The sequence below is a fragment of the Colias philodice genome, chromosome 14 (assembly GCF_061535455.1).
Source record: "Colias philodice isolate Cphi_HAF_F1 chromosome 14, ilColPhil1 Martin Lab GWU primary, whole genome shotgun sequence".
Taxonomy (NCBI): domain Eukaryota; kingdom Metazoa; phylum Arthropoda; class Insecta; order Lepidoptera; family Pieridae; genus Colias; species Colias philodice.
Window position 1 is genome coordinate 4,665,706 of NC_143099.1, and position 21,661 is coordinate 4,687,366.

Consider the following 21,661-nt stretch of genomic DNA (forward strand, 5'->3'; position numbering starts at 1 on the left):
TTGCTATGCTACAGATGTTTACACTGTACACTGTAAATATTCAATAGGTCAAGATTTCGAGGTAATTTGTTGAATTAGCTTATTGCATTTTGTTTATTCGATTTTTTAATATAAATTATTATAAAACGTCTAAACCCACTATGCCCATGCACACGCTATTTTTACTTTAAGAGTAATGTACCTTTTCACTGTAAACAATTTGGGTTTAAGAAACCTAGTTTCACGTAAACAGAATGCGTAATAACAGTTTACTGGCTTCCACCTGAAATAATAATTGATATCTATTGTCGAAACATACTTGGTAAATACATATAGGCACTTTGTAAAGTGTACTTACTGTAGTAAAACTCTACGTACCTCCATTGAGATAATCGTACCTCAGATTTAAAAAATGTAATTGCAAATGGACTATCCAATGGGCTCATAAGAAAAAAGTATAGCTATATTCTAGAATCTCTTAGTGCATTGGAGTACCTAATTTCGGAAAATTGTGTTTATCACTTTAGGTTTAGATAGAAGCTTTATACTTAGTAAGTATCGTGAAGGAATGGCATGAAGATATTATATTATATAGGTTTTACTTAAACATTTAGTATCCATATTAATTTCTTAATCAATATTTAACATATTACACGTATTTACCCCGCCGCCGGAATTACCCAGTGCACTTTATCTGATAACTCTGTATATTTTCTTCACCAATGTACCTACGTCGATACATAATTTTGGTTATCCTGACATGCGGAGATAGGTGCTCTTTGATGCGTTCACTAATAGCTTTCAACTTGTAAATTATTTATTATCTGGGCTATTTGGGACATTCGTTGATAAGGAACAACATGCGTCGTAACAAAAACAGCTAATTAGAAAACATTCCACAATCACATCCCCATATTGTAGGTACCTATTACCTGACAATTTGATGCAGTTAACTTTTTTTTTAGAAAATAATTAAGTATGTTGGCTAATGATTAACTAAAGCTTCCACCAATCGATTTGAAAATAATAAAATATAAGTAAAAATAAAATATTCAGAGGCTCTGCACATTGTCAGTCAAATAATAGGTAAATATGGAGACCATATGGAGACATTATATTTAGGACTAGCTTCCGCCCGCGACTACGTCCGCGCGGAAAAATTAAGATTTTTTTTTTCTACGTAATTTTCCGGGATAAAAAGTATCCTATTTTATGCCCAGGATAATAAGGTATAATTATACCAATTTCCATCAAAATCGAAATGTTAGTTTTCACGTGATGCCTTCACATACAGACAGACATCGACAAAAATTTTTTTAATCACATATTTGGGTTTGTTTCGATACCAACATACTGGATCGATCCAGTAACACCCCCTGCTATTTATTTTTTCAATATTTTCAATGTACAGAATTGACCCTTCTACAGATTTATTATATGTATAGATAGCTTTAACCACTGACCACTAAAGGAACTGAATATTATGAAAAAAACAAATTACAAATGTTTATAGAACATATTTTTAGTTACAATAGGTTGTTGGTTTGATTAGTACATTGTATATTTTCTAATATGATGAAATAAAAAACATTTTAAGTTAATTGAATACCTTTAATAATTGAAATGGAAACAGTACTCAATAAAATTCCAGAAAATAGGCATCAGTATTTGTGGTTTATTGTAACAAGATTATACTTAATCTACCAGCTTGGCCACAATGTCAAATTCAAATTATTGTACTTAATTTTTTGTCAATTTTATCTGCAATATTAAATAAATGAGATCCAATTCAATACACATGTTAAAAAGGAGTAATATTCAAATGAGGTTTTTAAATCAACACATTTTAATAAAATTAAAATAAAAATAATGTTGGAGATTATATGCAGCTGAATTATAAATCAATAGATCTCAATTTGATGATTGACATAGAAAAAAAGTAATTGTAGGCAGCTAGGTTGTAGTGAAGCTATGAAAACAGAACAATTATTTTATATTATCAATCATTCAACTTGGTTTGTCAGTTGCTACAATTCTAATTAGAGAAATGTTTTAAAGCAGAAGCTGCATTTATTATTTATTATTTTTATTGTTGTATAAATCCCAGAGGGTAATAACTCCATCGAGTCCTCCAGCTGCCATTATGTTTGCATTCCACATTGATACTTTTTGATTGGAGAATGCAACATCCTGTATGGCTCGCTTATGTTCAGTGAGCACAACAAGTTGCCGAAGTGAAAACCAAGAAAAGATTCTTATATGGCCATCCCAGCCACCAGAAACAAAAACTTTTCCATCCAAACGGGACTGTACTTTATTAATTCCGGGATTTTTTATTGTTATGTCTGTACCGTGGGCCAAGCTTAAGTCTTTTCTTCCTATGCTAAATACTTGTATCACATCTGAGGCATTTCCAATTATGCCCCTTTGTTGTTCCATATAGAAATCCACTGACATCGGACATTCTTTTGTTTGAAGTTTACCAATGCACTGACTAGTGTTGAGATCCCACAGAAGAAGCCATCCAGCTTCATAACCCACTAGCAGGTGAGCTTTATCAGATGCTAATTCTATATACTTCATGCACATTGGATCTCCAAGCTTTGGCTCTTGGATTTCTGGCTTCAAACATCCAATCTTTTCACCAGAAAAATTATAGATGTTGATTTTGGATTCCATATCAGGTACATATAGCACTTTGAGTTTTGTGTTGGCTTCAAAACGACAAAAACCAGGATAGTCAATGTCAATTTTGTATGCTTCTTTATAACCAGTGTTTGTTAAATTAAAAATTTTATATTTTCCACCCTTTTCTTGGGTAATTAACTGATCGTCAGTGTGTAAAAGATGAAGAATGGGAGCTTGACCGACTTGGATTTTTTGCTGAACTCGATTTGTCTGTAAACAGAAAAGTATAAGAATACAATTAACATAAAAAACCTAGGGTTGGCTTTAGTTAACTGCCGCACGAATTTGTTGGAAATATTTATATTTTTAGTTAGCTAGGTAATGTAAGATTGTAATTCCAAAATATTATCGTTAGGAAACTTGTAGTTTTTTAGTTATTAATTTTTAAAGTTAATAATTTTTTGTGCGAAAAAAGTGCATTTGGCAATAACGCACAAAGACGAACACTTGTTTTTCTAGGTCGCAAATCGAGGGTAGTAAACAAAGCGTTATGGCACCAGTTTAAGTGCTTCATATTTCAATTTGTGACGCAGTTATATGTTAGGCGTAAACAGAACTCAATATTCTTCGATCGTGAGATCTCACCTGAAGGTTGTATGCATAAACATATCCATTCTTTGAACCGGCTAGTAACCTCTCGAGACCGCCGGGTAGAAAGTTAAACGCCAAAGAGTAAACCGGCACGTTATCGACATTTCGGATTGTATAAACTGGGTCAGGGGGTAGTAATGCCATCTTGGGTCAAGCTCAAACCGAAATATGTAACCGGAATATAAAAATAAAATAATAATAAAATTAATTAAGCCATCAGAAACAGAACCACAACTACGCACAACACAAAACTGACATGAAAACAAGAAAGTTTACTTATTTACGTTTTGACTTATAGCTGCGTTCACAATATTATTAGTAACAATAAACCAATGAGTTTCAAATATCATTTATGATGAAATATACATATTTATTGATTTTAAAGCAAATTAATCATGATATGTAACTTATTTAATATATTACCTTACATAACGTTCTGTTCAAAACGATTTCCATTATGGATTTATGATTAACCTTTATACAAAGTTAAATTTGTTACTCTCTTTTGTTGGGTACCTTAAATTTAAAATAAATAAAGTGGTAACGTGAATATAACTTTAGCAAATTTTGCATTAAAATATTGTACACATGCATATTTTTTACATAATAGGACAAAAATATTAAATATGGCAAGTAGATTGTTTAGCTGTCAAACGTTTTGTCAGAACTCAGACGTTCGTGTCATTGATGTATCGACAGTCGACATTAGACATCTCTCAAATTAATGAGAAGCTTCAGCTTTGTACAGTGTTTTATAAATTCATGAAGTTTTGAATGAGAGATTATCCATGTACCTAATAATGGGTGCCATATATAAATTAAGAGTGCTAATTTAATAGTTAAAATTACAAATGGCTGCGGATTTGCATCTGAAAACGAGCAAGCATTCGAAGTATAAATCGTATAGGAAAATTCTGTATCATAGGTTCTTCGTCGGTCTACTATTGTTTATAGTGATATCATTAGTGTTTACTGTAGTGTTTAATGTTTTTGCTGGAAGCACACCGCGTACAGAATTCCACGAAACAGTGAATTTGGAAGCAGTGAACTTGCCTGTTGTAAAACTGGAAAACGAGTCTCCTTTTTCGGAGCCTCGCGCTGTGAATTGCACTTATTGGAATTGCTTTAATGTCTATAAATGTGGAAGAGGAGGCCACGATAAGATAACGATTTACATTTACCCTTTACGAGATTACAGAACTGAAGATGGGAAAGCAATATCATCGTTTTCTAGAGAGTTTTATGAAATTTTAGACACAATAAAAAATAGTAAATATTATACATCTAATCCTGACGAAGCCTGTTTATTAATACCAAGCATAGATACTTTGAATCAAAATCGTTTTTCGAAAAAACATGTTTCACAAATCCTGCAGTCATTAAAACAGTAAGTAATTTTTTTATTAATGAAATGAAATAATTAAAAAGAGTTGCAATAAATTAAACAAAAAATACATTAACAGATGCTAAGCTACATCTGAAAAATATTCAATAATTATTTTTTTATGGCTTTATGTATGGAATATAAAATATTATTTTAATTATTTTAAAGATAATAGAACAATTTGTTATTTAATAATTCAATTTTCATTTCATAGGAACTATATATGAAAATGTAAATGCACTACTATCCACAAACACTTACAGTAAAAGATCCTTATTTGCGCTTCCTTCATTCACATTTTCATTATTATTCGCGGATTGAAAAAATGTGATTCCAATATTCACAGCCTAAGATACTTTATTCACGAATCAAATTTTCTGCCAAGCAAGAAAAAATAAGTTCTATAAACCATTGCCTAAACCTTAAGATATACTCATTAATATATTATAGTCTAAAACTTCAACTAAACTGATTTCTTTATGTATTTCCTTTTTTATTTTGTAACCTAGGAACATGTCCCCTATAACCTCATACAAATTACCATTCCATATTCACGATTTCTTCACAGCACATTTACATACAACAACATATAGCCCACAAATGAAGAGCTTTTACTGTATAAGCTAATTTTAAGAAATAAGTATTTATTTTACCTTAATTTACAATTGTTAATCAAATAATTTTCCCATATAGTTGGAACAATGGAGAAAATCATCTCATATTCAATTTTGTCCCCGGCTCTGCTCCAAACTACAATACAGTTATTGATCTCAACACAAGCAAAGCCATTATAGCAGGCTCTGGATTTGATACATGGACCTTTAGATACGGTTTCGATATATCACTGCCCCTACACAGTCCAATAGCGTACTCTATCGATAGCACGCAACCGAAACAAAAAGATTATCTCATCGTATCAACGCAGACCAACATACCTTCAGATTATTTGGCGCAATTACAAGGTATTGCATCATCGTCGAATGATTTACTACTATTGGATAGATGCAAGAGCGATATCAACGATCATAGAATGCGCTGTGAGTACACAACAGGCAAAGTGTTTGCTTATCCAGATGTTTTAAAGAATGGGTTATTCTGTCTTGTTGTACGTAGCGCCAGATTGATCCAGGCTGTGCTTCTCGATGTCCTAGCGTCACAATGCATTCCAATAATAATAGCGGACACAATTGTCATGCCATTTAACTCGCATATAGACTGGAACAGAATAGCAATTTTTGTACCAGAAGATAATATAAAGAATTTATTAAAAATCGTGCATTCAGTGAGCAAGGAGAGGCGCGGGGAATTATATTGGCAATTGAGATGGGTCTATGAAAGATATTTTGCAAGCATAGAAAAAATTACAATGACCATGTTGGAAATTTTTAATGAAAAAGTGTTTCCATTGTCCGCGAGAATGTATGAAGACTGGAACATGCCAGAGCATTTGGTAAGTTTTACATTTTAATTTATTTTTACTGATAAATCAATTTTTGAAGTAATTTAAGTTTGTGTATTATGATTTCATAGTACCTACATTTATGAATTTATGTAATTCATTTTTCCAAATGATGATTCATTATTTATAAAATAATATCTTTAAAATATTTAAGTAATAGTATATCTAACATAAACGGATTATGGTTAGCAGAAGAAATTTCAAGGCTTCTTGTAAAACATAACATGAACATAGTATGTAGTTTTAGGGATTATAATTAATATTCACCAAACATCTTTAAACACAATAAAATCAATTGTGATCAAAGTTCAAACTAAAAGATCTGGGTGCAACTGTTACTCTCATTTCAATTGGATGATCAACAATGTTCATTATTTTAATCAAAATAAAATTCATTTAAAACAGTTATAAAATAAAGAGCAATATTTAAATAGTGTTATATTATTGTTTCTACCATAATGGAAGCATAATAGTCATTATCTCAATAATAAGCTTTTAAATGTTTAGAAAACGTTAGCAAAGTTTTGCACGATATGAACGCGCGGCCTTCACCCTGAGTTGGTTTCAGCCCGTGGTTTTTATTCTAAAACAGATAATGAACTTGGAAATGGTGATAAGACTTGGAAATGGTTGCATGCGATTATACAATACCGTGACTGAAAGGTATATTTAAAAGGCTACATACAGTTTAACACTGATTAAATAATTAGCGAAATATTCTATTTATTATAATTTGCTCTAATGTTCCTTGGTTTCTTAATTCTTTATCAATCGGTCGATGTATAGAAGACGAGGTCTAAGACTTTCCTAAGAACTTTTGACGAGATATTTTACGTATGCAATTGTGCCTTTAGAGCTACCGTTTCGTCTACTGGGAACAGAGACAGTCAATAGACTTGCTTAGTTTTACTGTAGGTTCCGCAGTTGAAATAATCGTTTTAGAATATAATTTATTTCGTTTTCGTAAATAACCATAAAAATCAAATAAATTTTAAGAAAATTGTGTAGGGTTTTCTATTAATATTTTGATAATCGTTAATGCGAACGCGTAAGTACAACCGAATAGTTTTAAAGCCTAAATCGGATCGAAGAAATATGAAATGCATAAGTTCGTAGGGTCAGACTTTACAAAAAACTTATATATGGCAGTATAAAAACCTATCCGAAGAACTATGCAACCCTCACATAAAACCAAAGTATCTAGTTTTTGTTTACGCTTCGATCCATTTAATTTAGACAAATTAATCATTGAACGTCGGTCATTAATGTTTATTTAGGACAAAGTATACGTTGACACCCTATATCGGACCCGATGGCTTAAATTACTTATCACTAAATTATTTTTTTCTTTAACAATGTAGTCAGAAAAATTCAATAGGACCGGATACTTTGTCTTAAGTTTTTTCTTTTCCTTTCCACGAAATTTGATGAACATTTCTGTGCGTATGACACATAATGGGATTCATTTAAATAAAATGCTAAGAAAGTAGGGACCTCATTAATTTATTTCTTTTGTTGTCGAGTATCTTATTATACTCCTATTGATCGTCGCTTTAACAAAGAGTCGTAGTTATTGAGAATAATAATGTTTTCCTAAAAATGTATCGTAAACTATCTGATTAACCCGCCCTTATCGCACAGTATGTAGCGCAGATTAAATTCTAGGTTATCTGTTATCTTAAATATGCTCACGTATAAATGCATACAGGTTCACGACGGAAAGCGGGAGGTAATTCCAGATTTATATACGACATACATTCCATTCATTCCTTAACATCTTATTATTATGATTGACAGAGTTTACAAACATTGTAATACAATAAAATTTTGATATCGCATAGATGAATCTTTTGATATAAAAAAGTATACATTTTCGTATACATTTTATACTCTTACGCAAATCGAAATATCTAGTGAGGCGTAACGCCCGTAGCACACCTCCGCTGCAGAACTGTAACAGCAGAACCGCAGTAGTTTCGCTCTGTCTTGTCCCGTGTACGAGAAGCGGAACAGTAGCGAAACTGCCTGTTCTAACACATACATCTAACTATTTTTTATCTCTTTCTTCGCGCGGTTTCGCCGATCTCTTCTAACGCCAGCCACACTACCGCGCTCACGCCGCTATTTGTTTGCGGTGCCGCATTGTTTTCGCGCGTGTTTGTCAAAACCGACAAAAATAAAACGCCGAACTATATTGTTTTTGTAAAAGAGTATGTAAATAATCACGCCCGTAGCACACCTCCGCTGCGAAACCATGACCGCGGAACCGCTAGATGAATTCCGCTGTGATCAAGTGTAGTTTGAGTAGCGGAACCGGCATCGGCGAAACCTCATGCGAGTCAGTCCGGAAGCAACGATCAAAGCGAAATGTCGTCGTTATCGGAGTCAGAGGAAGAAGAAATATTATTGTGGACTTTAACTTTGAAAAGACATAAAACTCGTAGAATTTGGGTGCATGAGATTAATAAAAAAAGAAAGAAATTAGGAGAAAACCTACTATGTAAAGAACTCGAGTCCCATGAAGATCGTTTCTATACATATACATATGTATTTTTAGAATGACCCCACAGAGTTTTGATGATTTACATACTCTTTTACAAAAACAATGTAGTTCCGCGTTTTATTTTTGTCGGTTTTGACAAACACGCGCGAAAACAATGCGGCACCGCAAACAAATAGCGGCTTGAGCGCGGTAGTGTGGCTGGCGTTAGAAGAGATCGGCGAAACCGCGCGAAGAAAGAGATAAAAAATAGTTAAATGTATGTGTTAGAACAGGCAGTTTCGCTACTGTTTCGCTTCTCGTACACGGGACAAGACAGAGCGAAACTACTGCGGTTCCGCTGTTACAGTTCTGCAGCGGAGGTGTGCTACGGGCGTCAAAACTCTGAGGGGTCATTCTAAAAAATGTATAGAAACGATCTTCATGGGACTCGAGTACTTTACATCTTTCTTTTTTTATTAATCTCATGCACCCAAATTCTACGAGTTTTATGTATTTTCAAAGTTAAAGTCCACAATAATATTTCTTCTTCCTCTGACTCCGATAACGACGACATTTCACTTCGATCGTTTCTTCTTGACCACATTCTTGACTGACTCGCATGAGGTTCGCCGATGCCGGTTCCACTAATCAAACTACACTTGATCACAGCGGAATTCATCTAGCGGTTCCGCGGTCATGGTATCGCAGCGGAGGTGTGCTACGGGCGTCACAGAGACATCATTGCTGACTGTACTGAAGATTATCCTAGCAAAAAGAGTTTATGCTCTGCTAGAGCGAAGCATTTCTTTGTATATCAAATAAGGATCGAAGCTAGAGTTGCTCATTTTACTCAATCCAGTCGTTCTTCAGTGCCTTGAGAGTGATTCTTTTGTGTGCAGCTTTCGTCTGAACAACTACTCTCTGTTGCCCCTCGTTTTCGTTGGCGAGTGCGAAGGCGCCTTTGACACCACTATGCTAGCTATGATGGCATTGTGATAGCCTAGAATATATTTCCGTGGCATTTAACGTTTCTTAAGTTCACCTACTTTTGAAGTGGCGTAACCTAATTCGAAATGAAATTATAACCTTTTTGTATTCAAAGATAACGCGAGCATTTCCCTAGGGAATTCCAGCCGCAAAGGCCGATAATAAAACAGTTATAATTATTTTAATTGCAAACATTCTTTATTATCATCCTCGTTAGTGTTTAAATATGAATAATAAAAATTCAGGCTCTATGATAGTAATCAATTATTAACGCCGTTGCGCGTTGGGTATTAAATTTTAAATTATAAATAAAATTATATACAAAAGCTATACAAAATTTAATGAAAAATGTTCGTTCTATGTAAAAGCTAAATAGCTATTTAATTTAAAATAGATCAGTTGAACATTTGAAAAGCATCTGCTCCACGTCCCAAAAGGGAAACTGGCCTTCACGTATTCTAGTTTTGTAGCCAACTACTAAAAAAGTAATAAATTCTTTAGATCCCTTTAAAATGATATCGTGATGTTTATAAGAAGCTTAATATTTTGCCTAATAATAAATATTCATGTACTGAACTGATGAATGTAGAAGGAATGTAGTGTGTAAATCAGTTCATTGGATATTCATGTGATAATTTAAATTTATGTATACTTAAATAACTCCATACTACTAAGAAATAAAAATTGTTCTAAAGGTATTTAAGATACTGAACACGTACAATTTCATGTTACTCATCTAAGTCCTAACTCGTTGTATTGTTACCTAATTTTCATCACATCAGCATGCAGACGATGTCAAATGAAAATTACGTAGAACATAAATTATTTTAGTACCTAATATTAATTTGACATAGTTTGACACCTATAGGGTTCAAAAACCTTTCTTTTTTACGTGGCTATGACGTAGTTGCATCGACAGCCTGCAAACGTGCGGTTTTATATTTTATATGATTCGGCCGATGTCCATTGTTTTCCTTATATTGATCCTATAAACTGCGCGCAACTATAGTCGAAATATGTATTCAGAATTTACTGTTTGAGTATTGGTGGTCTTTTTTAGTTTTTATGTACCAGTTAGTAATACAATATCTATTTTTGAATGTAGTTTTCATGATAGAATCGAGAAACAATGTAAACAGAATACTTTTAGAAAGGATTTTAATAGATTTGTTCTGTATCTGTCACTAAATCCACATAGTAGTAATAGCACGTTAGCATTATTTATTACCTAAATTACAAACCTTTCAAGTTTCAACCCATAGATAATAGTGCGGTAGCCAAAATATAATAATGTCGATACATCTCGACATCCAAATTCATACATGCTCAAAAGAATTGTTATTTTTAGTACGGACCAGTGAACCCGCTGTTTCTACCAGAGACGGCCCCGAAAGCGCCCGGCTTCACTGCTGTCATACTAACATATGACCGCGTTGAAAGTCTGTTCACGCTTATAAGAAAATTGGTGCGAACGCCGAGTTTAGCGAAAATCCTCGTTGTATGGAATAATCAGAAGCTGCAACCGCCGCCGGGTAAGTTGTGTATTTGTATGGAATTTTCTTTTAGATAAAGTGGATCGACGTGATTGTACTTCAGTCGTGTATGTAGTAGGGACCGTATATTATTAGTAGTATATTACAGGTAAACGTAAATTATTCTTATTTATCGGTGTGCTTATAAGTATAATGTACGTAGAGTATCAAAGTAAACTGACAGACAAATGAGAAAATATTACCGTAATGGTAATCACAGAATAATAACTAGTAACTAGCGTCCGTAACCTCCTTTTTGTTCAGAAACTGAAACATTATAATAATGCAACGTTATCTAGATTATCTGTAAAATGAATATTTATAAAAATATAAAATAAAAAAGGTAATATGCCGTACATGCAAAAGTTGAATATAATATAAATTGTATTATTCAGTGTAAAACATGAGTAATGTGCGATACAACAATAAGTAATTAATAAAGTTCCATTTATGTCTCTATAAATGGCTTTAAACATGCGATTTCGTATCTTATTTCGAACTACCCATATACCGTGGTAACTATAATGTTATTTATTATTTAAATTTCACATTTGATTAAGCACTTCCATTTGATGTTTACTCGTTATTTATTACGCTCGGGTACTGAAAAGGATGGTGTTAAATAATACGCTGTTTGAAAAACAATAACAGAGCGTGTAATATAACTGTTCATCGTACATGCGATATTGTGTTGAGAGTGAAATTAAATATTGAGATGCCAATATCTGTTTTATTTCGCACGCACTACGAACGTTTTTTATTTGCGCTCTACCGAATTGGTTATTAATCTAAATACACTTTCAATGTTTTTTCAATAGAGATCGGCGCTGTTTTGTCTTTGAATGTGCAATGTGATGATAATGTCCGAATGTTTTTCGATACTTTGTGCCATGTAAAGTGTGTACGAATTAATTTATACGTCGAATGTGGCTCTACTATCGCGTGGTATTCATTTCATTGCAAGATTAATTTTGGTTGGATTTATTTTGGCATGCAACTTACATTATTCATAATAGACTGGGGTAGAAGCCTTTAAAAATAATGAAAAGATAAAAAAAATCGCAGCCGGATGAAACCTATTACAAAAGGAGGGGAATATGATAAAAATGTAAGGAAAAATAAATTACGGTCAATCCGAGTTCGGGAAGTGTGAGGGGGGAGCTTTTAAGAGAAAAAAATGGTCTCTCTCGATTTCCGACAAAACTACAAGTCCTACGGAAAAAAGTTCAATGGCAAAGTTGTAGGTAATAAAAGGATCTACAACTTTTGTATTCACAATTTTTTCACATAACCTCAAAATTTAGGTGAAAAATTCAAAAAACCAAGTTTTTGGTTTTTTATTTTTATCTACTTCAAAATTTATTGTTTTTCTACGAAATTTGGTGAAAACTTACTTTATTATGTCCCAAATACACTGTAATTTATTTGATTGAAAATATTTATTTTTTCGCCTTATTTTGAATTAATACCAAAAAAACAACCTAATTTTCAATCGAAAAGTCACCCGTCAAAATATCAGCTTTTTTCAAAAACTTGGGGTGCTTTTTATTCATTGAAATCTCTACTTTCATATGGTGTAAAAAAAAATAAACACCACCATAGTAAATGTTCTCAGGAAATGCATACAAACAGTGTGAAAATTAGCTTTTACTAAATCAGGCACACTTCTCGAACTCTATATCTTCTCTTGTATCGGCTTTTCGGTAATATTTCAAAAGAAAAATAATTATCTGTTCTAAGTTTAATATTTTACAGCATATTCAAAAGCAAAATGATGTCGATATAAACATTTCAGGTAGTTCGAGAAGTGTGCCTGATTTAGTAAAAGCTAATTTTCACACTGTTTGTATGCATTTCCTGAGAACATTTACTATGGTGGTGTTTATTTTTTTTTACACCATATGAAAGTAGAGATTTCAATGAATAAAAGGCACCCCAAGTTTTTGAAAAAAGCTGATATTTTGACGGGTGACTTTTCGATTGAAAATTAGGTTGTTTTTTTGGTATTAATTCAAAATAAGGCGAAAAAATAAATATTTTCAATCAAATAAATTACAGTGTATTTGAGACATAATAAAGTAAGTTTTCACCAAATTTCGTAGAAAAGCAATAAATTTTGAAGTAGATAAAAATAAAAAACCAAAAACTTGGGTTTTTGAATTTTTCACCTAAATTTTGAGGTTATGTGAAAAAATTGTGAATACAAAAGTTGTAGATCCTTTTATTACCTACAACTTTGCCATTGAACTTTTTTCCGTAGGACTTGTAGTTTTGTCGGAAATCGAGAGAGACCATTTTTTTCTCTTAAAAGCTCCCCCCTCCCACTTCCCGAACTCGGATTGACCGTAATTTATTTTTTCTTACATTTTTATCATATTCCCCTCCTTTTCTAATGGGTTTCATCCGACTGCGATTTTTTTTTGTTTCAAAAATTATCTACTCTAGTCTATAAGATCCACTCTGAAACTGTCTAATGTGAAAAAAATGTTATGATTCAAGAAAAAAAATTGATTTAAATTTATGAAGTAATATTTCACTTCTAAAAGCATACGAGATCTCTTCGCGCCGCGATACACTTAATAACGTAACAGCCCGTCAAATAGGTTGATGATGCATGATAATAAATCTACAAAGATCAATACATTTTTATATTATATACCAAACCAAAATATTATCTAATATATCCGTCGTTACCCTATTGTAATATTATCCAGTAATAAAATATTACGTTATTCCATCATATTATGTATCACAACATGCCGTTTTCCCCGGTCTCATAATCTAAAGCCTGCGCTTAAGCTCCATACAGCTTCCACTACGACGCTTTGAGTCTAAGCGCAGTCACTAACAGGTGGTCAACAAGGCATTGTTCGTATGTCGGGTACAAAGCGAGCTGTAAAAGTGTTCAGCCCTTGAGTGCACTCTTACTGAAAACGTTTCAAAATAGTATCGTACCTGGGCGGCTTTTTAATTATACAAGCCTTTTTGTAACGTAAGTCTCGTGACTTAGCCGGGTAGGCGTAAGTATCCCCTACCCTAATGGACTATCAATAATTCCAAAGGAAAAATTTCTCGTTTTAATTAAGTTTCTCCTTCAGATGTATAATTGATCACTCGATTAATTATGTACATAGTTTTGTGTTACGTTTTCTTTACGGCGGTGTGAGTTAACCTTATTAATATAGATGGATTTGTCTTTATGACTAATCTCTTAGGCGTCTTTTAGGAATATTATGAAAGAGCTTATTATTGGATAGCTCATAACAAAATAGTCCAGTCATAAATTGAAGTAAGTAATTGAGTCATAAGAACTGCTTTATGAAATAGTTCTTAGAATCGTATTTATTAACATATGAACTATAAAACAATCTATATGAGAGTGCGGTTAAGCAATATCCATTTTCCTATAGTTGGAATGCTATGTACAATGTCGGATTCCAAAGTGAACCGCATTGAGTTTCGGCGAGTTCATCATATGTGGATTATTGGATAAACATATTTGAGTAGTAGCTAACTAAACTATAAATTATGTATAGATTGTCTAATCTAAAAATGAACGCCCCTCCACTGTGTTTACGCTCACATTCAAAGTACGTGTATAGACGCAATACACACAAATTGGTCTGCCTCATTGGTCGTTCAGTCCTCCAGTCCCGTCCATGCCCGAACGACAGGACCAGTTGGCCAACTAGTGCATAAATGACGCGATGCACGACAGAACGGACGTGTCATTCCGTACATAGCGCGCTCTCCCCGCCATACAATGCTAGGCACCTGAACTGATCGCCCGATTAGTTGACAAATCAGTGCGCGAGTGTCAAAGTTTGCAGTAGAATTGACGCGCGCACACATATAAAGTGGTTCAATAATTATTTGTCCTCACACATTGAAACAATTTAGTTTAGTGGAGGGGCGTTCATTTTTAGATTAGACAATCTATACATATCTATTAAAAGAAATTTTAGAAAAATACCTATCTAAAACTATCTAATACTAAACTAACAAAAACTTTTATATACTATAATCAATGGGAAGTAGGCAACTAATAAACAAATATATATCTACTCATATTCTTTATATTGAAAACCACGAAGTTTATAACATATTTTTCAATAGTCATTAACTCCGCCAACGAATCTGAAGTACCTAGTTCTTATGAACGAGATCGTTTAATAGCAAGAACGATAAATAATTTAAATGCTCGCAATTCTTATGTATTGCATGAGCATATTAATAAAATATCTTTGAATACAATCGATGATGTCACAGTTTTCACCGCGAATACTATCATGCCATATTGGCAAATGTCGTATTTCACAAATATGTAAAAGTATGTTACTATCGTGATTTTGTGAAAGCATCGCACAAATACCTTACCCTGCTTCCTTCTTGTAATTATATCTCGTTACCTTTACCAATACGGACGTGCAATATACATTTATAATTACGCCAAATTATTCTAACACTAGCTGTGCCCCGCGGTTTTACCCGCATTTATTGGTCTACATGTGACGATAAGCCTATCATAGCCTTCCTCGATAAGTGGACTCTATGTCTAATACTATCTCTTCCTGAGATTAGCACGTTCAAGCTAACAAACAAATAAACTCTTCAGCTTTATAAAATTAGTATAGATAGTAGCAAATTTTTTTAAAGCCACATAATACCAACTATGTTTGTTGATTTCATTGGATAGTCAAAACTGTTACAGCCAAGATGAATAATATCTTATTTAACAAAAATGTAGAGTTGAATCAGCCTTATGATTCTTTTCAGTGGAAGCATTAGCATTCGTTTTTATCTATATTTATATCTGTAAAATGATTTTACTAAAAATAATAGTACCTATTCATATGACAAACTGACAATAAGCAGTATTTCGCTATATGTTAAACAAAATATAAATATATTAATGTTAACAAAAACAATGATATCAGAGAGCTAAGTAGGGTCGACCTTTTCCGGCCAATATTGTATGGGCTGGATCGATTAAGACGGGACTATCGATGAAGTAAATAACACATCTACGTATAAAATAGAATATGAATTAAAAATAAATTACCTAACACAATCGATGGAATCATCAGTTATTCAGCAATAAAATATTAAATAATGTTAAACACAGATAAAAAAATTCGCCGACATAAATCGCAAAGAATAATCTTAATGAAGACATAAAACGCGACTGTAATAAAAATAATGAAGAAAGTTCTGTTGAGTTTTTTGTTATTTACATACACTTGTGTTGGAGACGTGAAGAGGGGACAATGCATAATGACGCACTTGTAATTACGCCGGTGCAATAGAATAAAATGTTTTAAGCGCTTTTTTGTGTATTTTATAACGATAATGATAGAATAATTTATCTTTGTACGTTGTTTTTCTGACATATGTCGTGATATTTTTTCATTGTTTCGGGAGACTGAGTTTGGGGTTTGTTTTTATCTCTTTTATACATAAATAGTTAAATAAATTGGGTTTCATTAGTAAATATAAATGGGTGGTATATTCTATCAGCATTAAATCCCATGAAAAATTGGTTATCAATTTATTCTCTTGCTAGCTATCTTACGATCTACATGACTTTTCTCTCATTTTTCATGTCTTAATTTTTAAACCTGAAACTGAAGTACATAAGTATATAGCCAATACTTTTAAAATTTAATTAAAAAAGTTGGAATAAATTAATTTTATTCAGTGTAATATAAAACTTTCCGTTCCTGCAGTAAAAAAATTAATTGATTGTGATGAAATAAAAGATGTATTATATTATATTATATTTTCCTTTTTTACAGCCTCCGAATGGCCGGTAATAAACAAGCCGTTGAAAATCATACGTACCAAAGAGAACAAATTATCGAACAGGTTTTTCCCCTACGACGACATAGAGACGGAATGTCAGTTGACCATAGACGATGATATTATTATGCTGACGCCAGATGAATTGGAGTTTGGGTAAGTTTATATTATTTCTAAGATCTGAAGGATATCAAAAATTCCTTATTGAAAATTTTTAAACTATAAGTAGGTGTCTCCTTCAAAAATAGTTTAGTTTGATTATATTATTATGTAGATCACTTTAAGCAGTGTTGTATATTAATTTCCGTTATTTCTTGTAACTTGTATTAAACCAAAAGTAACTACTTACTTACATACTTTTAATTAATTTACTTTAATACTTTTTACTAGTAATATAGTCAAAAACAGTTTCGACACTTTTAACTGAAATTAGCATCGCCCAATTACTTAAAGTAGTTTTTACTGGTTATATCAATTTCAACTCTCACTTATGAATTAATTCGTACGATTTCGTATATAAAACTTTTAGCATTTTATACTATTTTATTCCAGTTTTGACGTATGGCGGGAGTTCTCCGACAGAATAGTTGGGTTCCCGTCGCGACTGCACGTGTGGGACAATACCACCGGCTCGTGGAAGTATCATAGCGAGTGGACCAATCAGATATCTATGGTAAGGAACATACCTATGCATAGAGTAAAATCGTAGGAAAGTCGAAACTGTACATTTAATTTTTTTTAAATACTTGGGGTGTGATCTGTAATCGATATCGAAGCAAAAAATATAGTTTTCAGATTTTTTTATACTATATTATTAATACATATTTTATTCAGTAATTTTAGATTCAGCTCACAGTTTTTCTCAGAGATAACAATCGTATCTAAATCGTCACACTTGTTTTTACATCTAAGTGTTTAGGATTGTTCCAATTCATACAAATATGATGAACATTAAGGGGGCGCATAAAGCAAAATAACCAATCTTCTATTAGATGATACGTGTAATATGCAAGACCAAATCTAAAAAATAAAATATATATCAAACTAGATGATATGTTCAACGATTCTGTTTAATCAAAAACATAAAATATTAAAATTGACTCGATAAAAAAAAATCACCAAGTTAGCTCTAATTTTCACACTTTTACGTTTTCTACTTGACATGGTAATACTTATTATGATTTTTTTTTCATAAACAATTATATTAAAACATTTGCAAGATATTTGTCAGAGCATTTTGTGTAATTACTTTTAGTTTTGGTTTTATCTGCGATAAACCACTTTTGGCGCTCTTTTTTTCTCGAGATAAACGTTTGATTTTGTCACGATAAAAGTGGTTTATCGCAGATAAAACCAAAACTAAAAGTAATTACACAAAATGCTCTGACAAATATCTTGCAAATGTTTTAATATAATTGTTTGTGAAAAAAAAATCATAATAAGTATTACCATGTCAAGTAGAAAACGTAAAAGTGTGAAAATTAGAGCTAACTTGGTGATTTTTTTTTATCGAGTAAATTTTAATATTTTATGTTTTTGATTAAACAGAATCGTTGAACATATCGTCTAGTTTGATATATATTTTATTTTTTAGATTTGGTCTTGCATATTACACGTATCATCTAATAGAAGATTGGTTATTTTGCTTTATGCGCCCCCTTAATCGGAATTAAGACATACAAAACTGTGTGTACGTTGAAAATTGAGTTATAGGTACGACATAGTCTAAATGTATTCGAGATGGCGAGTTTGTCGAATTTATTATTTTTGCCACATAATTCATAGTCTCTTATGTAAATGCAGTTCAAGTATGTTATAAAACATCTGTTGAATTTTGTAGGGCGTTCATTTTTTTCTTTATTATTGTATACTTATTTGTAATCTTACGATATTAAATCACATTTATATATGAAAATGTTTATTTGCAGGTGTTAACGGGCGCCGCGTTCCACCACAAGATCTGGTCGTGGTACTACACGTACAAGATGCCCGCGGAGATTCGTCAGTGGGTCGACGATAACTTCAACTGTGAGGATATCGCTATGAACTTCCTGGTCGCTAATATTACCAGGAAAGCACCTATTAAGGTGAGTTACACTTAAATTTGTACTGAAAAAAAAAATTAAACGAAAAAGTTTCATTTACCTACTGAACAAGTAGAAGCGTTTATGAATAGTATTTTCTTTAAACTGATATTAATTCTAAAGATTTCGATTCTACCGAGAAGAATTGATAAGTCGATAGATAGATATATAGAATCAATATAATTTGCTTTTATAAAACGTATCAACTTATTAAAATTACCTAAACATAAACAACTTGGTATTTTAACAATAAACGTCTAAATCTATTAATCGTTATCAAGCTTCATCGTTTAGTTGTAACTTTATGATTAAACCTCCAGCAACAATAAAACTTCTAGATCTGAGGGGTTGCAAAAATTGAATTCATTTTTCACTTTAATTTAGTAAATAACCCAATAAATTATACTTTTTCAGGTGACACCGCGAAAGAAATTCAAATGCCCCGAGTGTACAAACACAGAAATGTTATCCGCGGACGCAAAGCACATGTCACAAAGATCGGCCTGTATCGACAAATTTACCAAAATATATGGACACATGGCTCTAAAGTCCGTTGAATTTAGAGCTGACCCACTACAGTATAGAGAAACGGGATCTGGAATACCACATTTATACCCGGATATAGGCGCTTTGTGAATTAAATAAATACTTTTGTTGGTTAACAATTGGTTAGAACTTTTGGCAGGATTAGGGTGGCATTTTTGCTTGATAAAAGTTAAGTTCTGTGTTATTGTTCATTTTGATATAGGCTTTAATAGGGTTTTCATAAAACTGCAAATGATCAACATATAGACATGACTTGATTTATGCGTAAAAATGTGTTGATTGTGATTGGTCAATTATGTTTTGTCTATGATTGGCCGATATTACGTACTATTTTTTTTGTCATGTTTAATGTATTAAGTATTTTATTTAAATAGCGGACGTTTAATCCGCATTTGGAAAAAATGAAGTTTGTTGATGGATTTCTGTCTTTTCCAATAATAATTATTAGTGGAAGTAAGATTGTAGAGATTTTTAAAAGGGGGTGTAGTTATAAAATCTAAGACTTGTATATTTAATTTTAAATATCGGTCATAAACGAATACTTTTAAGAAGTATTGATCATGAAAAAATAAACTGTAAAAATCCATGAAGTACACCAAAATAAGCGGCCACCCTGACTTGTCATAAATATATGAAGATTTATACATTTCAATTTGTACAAGCAATTGCCAGGGGCGAAAATGTAAGGAATTGTTATTTATTACAGTCAGTTTGTCGTAAATTGTGTTACAATTTAGTGTTAAGTATTGTCAGTCTTGACGTCTGTATGTGTTTTCTGGCTATTTTGTAATTAGGTGTAATTTGTGGTCATAGTATAGAATAATAAGCACAATTACAAGCTTTAAGTGCTTCGTTGTATAGTATCAAGTTTTTTTAAGGAACAACACATTTTTCACACGATTTTCTCAAATAATTGGATTAAAAAGCGTTAAGGCGTAGAGTTATATTTTAAGTAATTATGAATCGTTTCGACTGACAATGCGAATGTATGATTTAAATTAGACGCTCCTATTAGTTTCGGAGGTATGGACAATAAATAACGAAAGGCTGTAAGCGAAGTAAAAATGGGAATCGTCCCCCATATACCAGGGTAATGTAGATTTAACTACCATTAAAATCCTCTTTTGAATTGTGTTATGTATACTTTCGTGTTTACGGGACGGTGCTATATTTTTTTCCAGATGTTTAACAGTTTAGAAAGGAAATAATAACAAAAAAAATGAAACATACATATCTTAAGATTAATTATATATTCTTTACTTCAAAAATCCAACAAGCAAAGGAAAATAACTACTTTTAATACCATTTCATAGCTGTTGTATTATCTGTTTATTATGATTCATTTCATTTATAGCCCCGTCCCATTTGAAATTATTAAGACTATATTTTATCCTTAATTTTAATTATACCTGTGCCATGGTTTTATTTGTCTACTCATGTTATGGCCCTCATATTGTTATGAATAAGAATACTTGTATGTTTTAAAAGTTTTGTTACATCATTAATTTCATACATATAAATTGCATTGTGACATTATGACAGTTAATTCTGAATTATTGTGAATTCTAAATATTCAGTGTTAAAAAAGAAAACAAAATTATTAAAGGTATTGTGAAAATGCAATTTGATAAATGGGTAATATTACTTTATACTTTTAAAATAAGTGGTCCGGTAAAACATTACTTACGATGTCATACAAATTCATCTGTATCATGGTATGTTTTAAAATATTCAGAAATACTTTTATAGACCACATATTTTAAAACATGCAATAATTTTACAAATTTTCCGATTAAAAAAAGTAATACTTTTCCATTGAGATAATATTAATATGGAGACGACAGCGCCTACATCACTTATGTTCCACTCAACATACGCCATGTGGCGTATGTTGAGCGGTTCTTTTTAATGGTTTTAAAGTGAAACGCATCAAATATGCCTTCGTGTGTGTTACGATATTGCACAAATAATAAGGAAAAGTGCAAAGGAATAACTTTCATCGGTAAGTACCTAACTAGATAATAATTTTTAAAACTTAGTTAGAGCAAAAAAATGGCGCACAGATTTTGTTCGTGGTGTCTCCTCCATACGTAGTAATATTATCTCAATGTACTTTTCATACTAATTATT

At 32.2% G+C, this 21,661-nt stretch overlaps 2 protein-coding genes across 3 annotated transcripts; one reads left to right on the forward strand and one right to left on the reverse strand.

The window, feature by feature from the left end:
• Positions 1-1,572: 1,572 nt before the first annotated feature.
• Positions 1,573-3,525, reverse strand: LOC149482797 (guanine nucleotide-binding protein subunit beta-like protein 1). The gene is made up of 2 exons (XM_089703535.1): positions 3,253-3,525; positions 1,573-2,877 (listed from the first exon to the last, which is right to left on the reverse strand). The coding sequence occupies exons 1-2, from the start codon at positions 3,400-3,402 to the stop codon at positions 2,053-2,055; spliced, it is 975 nt and encodes a 324-aa protein (XP_089559661.1). The 5' UTR covers positions 3,403-3,525; the 3' UTR covers positions 1,573-2,052.
• Positions 3,526-3,932: 407 nt separating this feature from the next.
• Positions 3,933-21,338, forward strand: sotv (exostosin glycosyltransferase sotv). 2 transcript variants are annotated; one of them, XR_016316581.1, is made up of 8 exons: positions 3,933-4,645; positions 5,336-6,092; positions 10,919-11,102; positions 16,898-17,057; positions 17,454-17,574; positions 18,830-18,988; positions 19,400-21,023; positions 21,074-21,338. XR_016316581.1 is itself a non-coding variant. In XM_089703271.1 (7 exons), the coding sequence occupies exons 1-7, from the start codon at positions 4,110-4,112 to the stop codon at positions 19,619-19,621; spliced, it is 2,139 nt and encodes a 712-aa protein (XP_089559397.1). In that variant the 5' UTR covers positions 3,933-4,109; the 3' UTR covers positions 19,622-21,338. The 2 variants fall into 2 exon arrangements, 1 of the variants encoding a protein (XP_089559397.1); XM_089703271.1 differs by having other exon boundaries at positions 19,400-21,338.
• The last annotated feature ends 323 nt before the right edge of the window (positions 21,339-21,661 follow it).

Bases quoted from the DNA above. Each gene is read 5' to 3' on its own strand.
- LOC149482797 (XM_089703535.1), bottom strand. From the start codon at position 3,402: ATGGCATTACTACCCCCTGACCCAGTTTATACAATCCGAAATGTCGAT. The intron at 2,878-3,252 runs GTGAGATCTCAC...TTCTGTTTACAG, and splicing joins TTTATGCATACAACCTTCAG to ACAAATCGAGTTCAGCAAAA.
- sotv (XM_089703271.1), top strand. From the start codon at position 4,110: ATGGCTGCGGATTTGCATCTGAAAACGAGCAAGCATTCGAAGTATAAA. The intron at 4,646-5,335 runs GTAAGTAATTTT...TTTCCCATATAG, and splicing joins ATCCTGCAGTCATTAAAACA to TTGGAACAATGGAGAAAATC. The intron at 17,058-17,453 runs GTAAGTTTATAT...ATTTTATTCCAG, and splicing joins CCAGATGAATTGGAGTTTGG to TTTTGACGTATGGCGGGAGT.